Source organism: Neltuma alba, unplaced genomic scaffold (genome assembly GCF_004799145.2).
Source record: "Neltuma alba isolate B1F8T4 unplaced genomic scaffold, ASM479914v2 tig00011541_pilon, whole genome shotgun sequence".
Lineage (NCBI taxonomy): Eukaryota > Viridiplantae > Streptophyta > Magnoliopsida > Fabales > Fabaceae > Neltuma > Neltuma alba.
This window is the reverse complement of record NW_021636203.1, coordinates 223,743-231,611: the sequence shown is the minus strand read 5'-3', so window position 1 is coordinate 231,611 and position 7,869 is coordinate 223,743. Positions and strand designations below refer to the sequence as shown.

At 35.3% G+C, this 7,869-nt stretch overlaps 1 protein-coding gene across 1 annotated transcript; it reads left to right on the top strand.

Moving 5' to 3' along the window:
- Positions 1-1,094: 1,094 nt before the first annotated feature.
- Positions 1,095-7,361, top strand: LOC114714737 (polyadenylate-binding protein-interacting protein 9). The gene is made up of 11 exons (XM_028899505.1): positions 1,095-1,284; positions 1,390-1,697; positions 2,381-2,488; positions 2,644-2,688; positions 3,745-3,817; positions 3,946-4,058; positions 4,421-4,480; positions 4,866-4,913; positions 5,010-5,078; positions 6,774-6,835; positions 6,924-7,361. The coding sequence occupies exons 2-11, from the start codon at positions 1,440-1,442 to the stop codon at positions 6,979-6,981; spliced, it is 894 nt and encodes a 297-aa protein (XP_028755338.1). The 5' UTR covers positions 1,095-1,284; positions 1,390-1,439; the 3' UTR covers positions 6,982-7,361.
- Positions 7,362-7,869: the final 508 nt, after the last annotated feature.

Sequence of the window (7,869 nt, the reverse complement as noted above, 5' to 3'; positions counted from 1 at the left end):
TTTTTCAGGAAATTGGGGATAAATCCCCATTGAAAAGTTAATTGTAGAATGGGACTTGACTTTAGATGATAATAAGTTTGACGGATAAAAAAACTTTAGATGATAATAAGTTAATTGTAGAATGAGAGTTGCATATGCTTGATCTTAATTATATATTACATATGTCTAGTTTCATATGGAGCCTAATTGCATATCACCAATTCTAATTGCATATCCTTGATCCTCAGTTGCATATGACAGGTCTAATTGCATATTGCATATGTCTAGTTGCATATAGGACCAAATTGTATATCACTAACCCTAATTGTATATTCTTAATCCCAAGTTGCATATTCCTAATCCTGATTTTATATTAAAGATGCCTAGTTGTATATAAGATCTAATTGTATATTATTGATTCTAATTATATATCTTTGATCTCCAGTTGGATATGTTTGATCTTAATTGCATTTCATTAAGGGTATTGTGGTAGTTTTTTTCCTTGTTAATTCTCCAAAAAAACCTCAAATGTTCAGGTCATATTCTATAATTAACTTTTTAAATAGGAACTTATCCCTAATTTTTCCTTTTTCTTTCCCTCATCCAAATAAAGGAAAATTCCAATTTTCTCCTAATGTTTTCTTTCCTCTTAACTTATTTTCTCGCCCAAACATGGGATTAATAATACCCGTCGACTTATTCCAAAAAAATGAAGACAAAAAGAAAAATTGCTACTATGAAAAAAGAAAATTATAATGAGGTTTCAAGAAAGAAAAATAATTACAAAAAATGTCATTGAAATGATAGGTATGTGGCTAAACTTCCCAATTAAAACAATAGATATTCATTAAAGATATTGTTATTTTTTACACTGAAACTTGTCATTATAGCTGTTTAGATTGTTATAGAGACATTTTAGTAATTATTATTTTTTGCTTGGGCCCTTAATGTAATTCTTCCTTATAAAAAAAGCAAAAATTGCAATAAAAATAATAATCTGCTTAAAAAAAAGTTATAGAAAAAGTTAAATTAAATTAAAATGATAGATATGCGGCTAAACTTCCCAATTTTGCCGTCTCTTCGGGTGGAGACTGCGATCAAAACCGCAATAGCCGAGCAAAGCCCAGACAAAGTGTACGCTGTTTCAAACACCGCTCCCATTATTTCACCTTCGTTCTCTCTCCCCTCTAACTGTACACCCTTGCTCTCGTCTATCCTTGCCTGCTGATTCATTCCAAAACCCGAATCCTCTTTCATTATCTGCAACTATGGAATTTCGCTTCATCTGAGCTTCTATTAAATGAGGTTTTTTTAGTCATCTGAGTACAATTTGTTTCTCTGAAATTATTTCTTAGGAAGGTAATAAACAAAGAAAAAAGCTGTTAAGTTTATTGAATTATTGTTCTGAAGCTATCTCCTTCGAGCTTGAATTGTTGTTGCGGCTTCTGGAGCTTTAAATTATGGCTGCGGTTGCTGAGATTTCCCTAGACGCAGCAGCTGCGAACAAGTTGGACTCAAATTCCAAGTCCGAACCCGAATTCAATGTGCAAAAGCTCGTCGATATGTTCACTAAGCTGAATCCTTTGGCGAAAGAGTTTGTCCCTTCGAGATATTCTCACCATGATCATTTCCATCAGGGCTATCATCAGCTCTCGCCGAACAATTTTCTGGGCGGAGATATTACGGCAGCTGATGTTAATCACCAAAATTATCGAAGGGTATTGTCACTTTTGTCCGATCTCTCATTCCGTTAGATTTTTGGATTTTATATTCCTTGTTTACTTATTATTTACGCTATTTTGTTGAAGATTTTAAATGATTATTAATGAGAATGCTTGGTATTTTGCATCGAATTCATTGTGACTAAATATATGCACCATGTGGCAAAATATAGTGAAAGTTCTTTACTTTTTTGTTTCTGGAGTCGGTAACTTGGTATTTGTGCGGTGCACTTTGATTACGAAATTGAAAATTAGCTTGAATTGAATAGAATCTCTGCACTCTATGGTCATGCTTTTTAAGAGTGGAATTTGTGTTTTTTCGGCTTCGTGTTATATTTTATTGTTTCTTATGCGATGCATTTGCAGTTATTTGTTTTCATGAGCTAGCTTAAATTTTCCTTGAATGTGTCTCTTTTGAAATTATGCTGTGTGTAGCTGATTATGCCTTTTATCATGACATGTTATCATGTGTTTTTCTGTTTATTGTACATTTGACTTTGAAATGTTTGTATAGAACTTACCAAGCAACGCTAGGTTGTTATTATTTTGTAGAAACACTACTCTTTCTTGGGTAAAGATTATGGCGACATAATTAAGATGATTTTTTTATGTGGAAGTTAGTCCTGATATCACTGACCTTGTTTCGTTTACCAAAAATTTATGCTTTGATCATCTTGCAGAGAAGAACTAATTATAGCCAGGGGAGAAGGTCCAATGGAAGAGTGCACAAGGCTCAGAGAGAAGATAGCATTAGGAGGACAGTATATGTTTCTGATATAGATCAGCAGGTAAGCAATAGTGGCTGAATTAACTTAGTTTATGAATTTATGAATTATATAGTTTTCCCCGCATCGGTTCTGCTTATACAAAGGTTGTGCTATTTTTATTTTTTCCGACAAAAACAAAGATTGCATTATTTGAACAGTCTCTTTTCTTGATATAGGTTACTGAGGAGCGGCTTGCTGCCTTATTTACTAGTTGTGGACAAGTAAGTCATGGTTATCACTGTTATATTGTAGCAGTGGGAATTCATACTGTTTTGCTATTGCTTTTTCCCTTGCATTTCTATGGTTTTCTTGCTTTATTCTACACATTTTAAAAATGCTATTCATATGTTCCTAGGAGACATTTTCTTTTCTCTGTGTCCCATGTGCTAAGTGTCACTGACATCTTCCTATTACGCTGCTTTGAACTTGGGCATCTTATCAATTTTAATGCAGTTGGCTGCATTAACAAAACATTTTTTAATTACCTGAAGCGGTATTTCGTCTTTTATTAAATGTGGAATTATTGCTTGTGCCTTGGCTATTTATTCAGCTAAGCAGAACATAACACACTTATCTTGACACGCTTTTCTTGTTTCGCTACTTGCTTGTTCTTGAGTAAACATGGGCTGGCCTAGTTGGTTGCTGGTTTTTTTTCCTTGCTGAAATTTTCTAAACAACACTTGATGCTAGTTTTATTCTTGACTTTTTTCATATCGTTTGTGAGCTGGTTTTTTTTTTTTTTTGGGTCAGTTTTTTAATGCAAAATTTTATCAAGTAAACTGTAACTTTATAATATAACATTTCTAAATGCTATCAATGTCCACCCCTTGAATTGTGTGTGTATTTCATTGATATTTGCTAGAAAGCTCTCATCTTTTTCGTGTAAAAACAAAATGTGCATCTGTTCATTCTAATGCTTCTGTAGCCTTTCTTCTCAATAGCCTCCTGAATTAGCAAAGGATTACCTTTTGGGTTTACCTGTAAAGTCTGCTTAATTTGGCTGAGTAGAACACCATACTTTCATTTGTCAAATGGGTTCATATTTCCTCCACAATGAGTGTCAGTCAATCTTTTTAATGTATGAAATATGTCCACTGATAGTTGTATTGCTAGGCACCTATCAGTACTTTTGAGAACTCATGCTATGCATTATTGTTGTTCATTATTATCTTCCATTTTAATAAATAAGAAGATTTAAACCTCAAAAGATATATTGCCTTTTTAATAATTTCATTAATTTGGAAATCTGACATCAAGACTTTTCTCCTTGATTGAAGGTTATTGACTGCCGCATTTGTGGTGATCCACATTCAATTCTTCGTTTTGCATTTGTGGAGTTTGCAGATGAGCGTAAGCATTTTGCTTGCAAATCCAGTTGTCTCCCCCTGTTCCTCAAATAGACATATGGACAGGCATGCACAAAATGACCATTATGTTTTAAATGTATCTCATGCATTTAACTTGGACTGTGTCAACAGAAGGTGCAAGAGCAGCTTTAAACCTTGGTGGCACTGTGCTTGGGTACTATCCAGTTAGGGTCCTTCCTTCCAAAACTGCAATCCTTCCTGTGAATCCTACATTCCTCCCCAGGGTATGGGCAAATCTCCAGTCCTTTTTATATGATTCTATATTTAGACTGAAAGGGATACCAAAGATTTTCAGAGTAAAAGTTTGGGCCTGTCTTTTCGTGGGAGATCAGCCATCTAGCTTTTGTATCAAAGACAGAAACAGTCGATTGACTTATCTCTGGTGTTTAGATTTACACCTGCAGATGGTCAGCATGGCAGATAAATATTTCTAAAAGTGCAATGCTAACTCATGTCGTTTTCTTCTATTGCTCAACTCATGTCCTTTCCACAAAATTTTTTTCCCCCTTCATTTGATATTTTCTTTCTGTTATTTAAAAGGCAAAATTGTCCTGCTCTTTTGTTCATGTCCTATTAATAATTGCAGTCTGAGGATGAGCGGGAAATGTGTAGCAGAACTGTCTACTGTACAAATATTGATAAAAAGGTATATCATTAATCTTATACTTTGTTGACTTGATGAACTGGTCCCATTTATTGATTTTCTTGTAAATTGTGCCTATCTTGATACACACACACACACACATTAATATTAATAAATAAACACGCAAGATTAAATAGACTTACTGGATGAGGTTTATGGACCATGGTGGCCCATTGTCCCCACAAGATCTGCCTCTAATAAGACCTTACTAAACATTGGTGTTTCAGGAAGTATTTGAAAACTTCATTAAGGGTTGGGGACTGCATGGGCCTACCAGTCATGATATAATGCATCTCTGTTTTGCATGTATAGCATGACAATTGGGGTTGAGTTTTTTAAGGTCTTTTTCCCCTTAAATCACCTTTGACCTCAATCAGTTATCTTGTAGATTTCTCAAGCTGAAGTGAAGAACTTTTTTGAAACAGCTTGTGGTGAGGTCAGTCCAGCACAATATCTTATGCAATTAACTCGAAAACAGTTATCTAAGATGTTGGTTTACAGTTGTTTATTATTATTGTTGTTGTTGTTATAGGTTACCCGCTTGAGGCTTTTGGGAGATCATGCTCATTCAACTCGAATTGCTTTTGTAGAATTCGCAATGGTAATTTTATTATGACCATTCAATGCTCTTATAGTTGGCTGCTATATGTTAATGTTAAGTTATGAGGTAAATTACACTCCTATTTTGAGAGATGCTCAAATTACTTGTCCCTGCTCTCTGTTCTGAAAATCTACTTTCCCCTCCTCTGAAATTAATAAATAAATAAATAAAAGAAAACTACATTGACCTCTCTTGCTATAAAGACGAGCTAGGATTACATTTATTTTGACCAAAATACCTTTATATCTCCTGTTTATGTATCCTACGGAGTACCTTATACTAGCTTGATCTCTATCGTGGCTGTATTTGTTCATTTTGGATGTCAAGAAGTTTTTTGACTGGTCACAAATCCAAATAATGGAGGAGGGTTGTGATAGGTCCTTGATAGCCAACATAAAACTGTATTGAATCTCACATGGATATGGACAATAGATGTTTTTCACGCTAGTGCTAGGTTGTTGACCCTAAGCAACGTGTTGTGTGGCCCAATGATAGTATAGCTGACTCCACCTAGTGAGATAAGACTTGTTATTATTTTGTTGTTGGATGTCAATAAGTTAGGATTAGTCTTAAATAATGTTAGTGCTGTGATGCAAGTTGACCATGATTGGATATTATTTCATTTGTTCTAATCACAAATCCGGATAGTTTTCACCATGTAAGTGCTGCTTGAAATTAGTTGGGTTTTTATTATTGATGAAAGATAATCATTGAGATTTTTGTGTGACTTTTTTGCCAACCAAACAACAAAATTGTTTCTACGAGCATAGAAATGAAACTTGTATGATTTAGGATTTGAATCTTACAATTTGCAATAAGTCACAAAACTAACTATGAATTGATAGTTGAATCAAAAGTTGTCCTGAATTGTACGATTAACAACTTGAATCTTGTGATTCTGATGGAAACCAATAGAAACTGATAATATTAACATAGCAATGAAGCTACGGTTCTTCTCTAAACCCACCGGGGGGGTTAGCATATGAATTAGCAAGGTGGTACTTACAATAAGATACCTTGGTGAAACGAGGCAAGAAAAAAGAATTGAAGGGCGCTAGTAAACAAGCACACCTTTTAGTTTTTGAGAGGCTACATTCTCTCCTCAAACCTGCCATAGTCTTGCTTGGCCCCTACACTTCACAGGCCCTTCCAATAGATGCTGACTTCTTCTAAACCAGTCCCCCCTCCCACCCCTCTCTCTGTATCAGATCGCCTCTCCTTTCCTCTTGCTTTCTGGCTCTTTCTGTCATTCTTTCTAGTGGGGCATGGCCCAATGGGCACGGGTCTGTTGGATCCATAATGAGTTGTAAAGCCAATGGTCTAGTGATATTATGAAAATTAATGACGAGATTGGCCACAAATGACAAAATAGTACAATTTTGTGATTTAGAAATATGTGGAAGTAATGAGTTGGCATTATAGTGTATTGTTAAGTGCAGTTGATGCCTCTTACAAAGAATGCAAAGAAGAAAATCCTTCAGTTTATTTCAAGAATCAATTACTTAAATTATATGACTAATGAGCTCATAGATAATATAATTGTTCATTTTATTTCACTTATTACGGGATCTTATGATTTGATGCATTTAAAGATTCACAGCTTTCAAATACTTGTTTTTGTTTATATCTGTAGACTCTGAGAAAGACTTGCACACAAGGAACCATCTTGACTGATTTGTTTTTTTTCTTGACCAGGCCGAAAGTGCCATTATTGCTCTGAATTGTAGTGGGATGCCCTTAGGAAGCCAACCTATCAGGTTTGGCCCCCTTACTGGAGGATAATGGTTTTATGTAGATCTTAACCAAACACAGTATGATCATATTTGGTTCCTCCTTATTCTGCAGGGTAAGTCCTTCAAAGACACCTGTGAGGCCAAGAATGCCCCATCCAACTCCCCATTAACTGATCAACATCGAAGAACTTACTGAGGCAATTTGGTCACCATTCCTGTTGAGACTTGGGTAGAAGGGGTGGTGAAGTTTCCTTTATTTGAGCTGTTCCATTTTTACAATCATAGCAGTTGCTTTAGTAATGCCCATGCATATAACGTTCTGCTCTAACTAAAACTTCCGAGGCACCGGTCTTCATCTTAAATATTTTACCATGTTTTTCTTGTTCTTTTTTTAAAAATTGAGGTGGGCTTGTTTAAGTTATTTTGTTACTATGATCAAGTACTCACCTGATCCGCGTACTTCCTTAGCCACCTTTAATCTTGAACGCCTATAAGGTCAAGAAATGGTGCAAGTTCACTATTTAATTAGTATCTACTTCTCTGTTGATCATGTGCACGGATATGATTTTGTTTATCTTATCCTGGAGATGGAATGGTTCTACAGTGACAGGAAGGTTGGATTGTTGGGACTTTTATGAATGTCTTCCCTGCTGATCACGCAGTGGAAAATTAACAATTTTCATGAGACAAATAGGAGTTGATTGTATATAAACATTAGTGTGCTTGGTCAGTAAGATGGATGATGTTTTAATCGGCTTGGGTTTCATTTTTATAAGAAATACTATCCGAGTAAAATCTTAAATTTACAAACTCAAATCAACGTAGCAGCGTTTACTTTTGCATTTTCTTGGTGAGGAGAATTAGTTTCAGGTTAAACCTAACTGACACCTTTCGTCAGCATACCCAAAAATTAAAAAGGTGATGTGCCTGCTGTCTGCTGGAATCTGATGCTTATTGGTTCTTTTGAGAACTGGACCGGTAAAATCACTTGGTTCCTGGTCTGTATTGCTTCCAAACTTGTGTGGGGAAAGATGTAGAGGTTAATATTCGCACAGATA

Coding starts and splice junctions, on each gene's coding strand:
- LOC114714737 (XM_028899505.1), top strand. CDS start 1,440: ATGGCTGCGGTTGCTGAGATTTCCCTAGACGCAGCAGCTGCGAACAAG. Junction 1,698..2,380: donor ATCACCAAAATTATCGAAGG/GTATTGTCACTT, acceptor ATCATCTTGCAG/AGAAGAACTAATTATAGCCA. Junction 3,818..3,945: donor TGTGGAGTTTGCAGATGAGC/GTAAGCATTTTG, acceptor CTGTGTCAACAG/AAGGTGCAAGAGCAGCTTTA.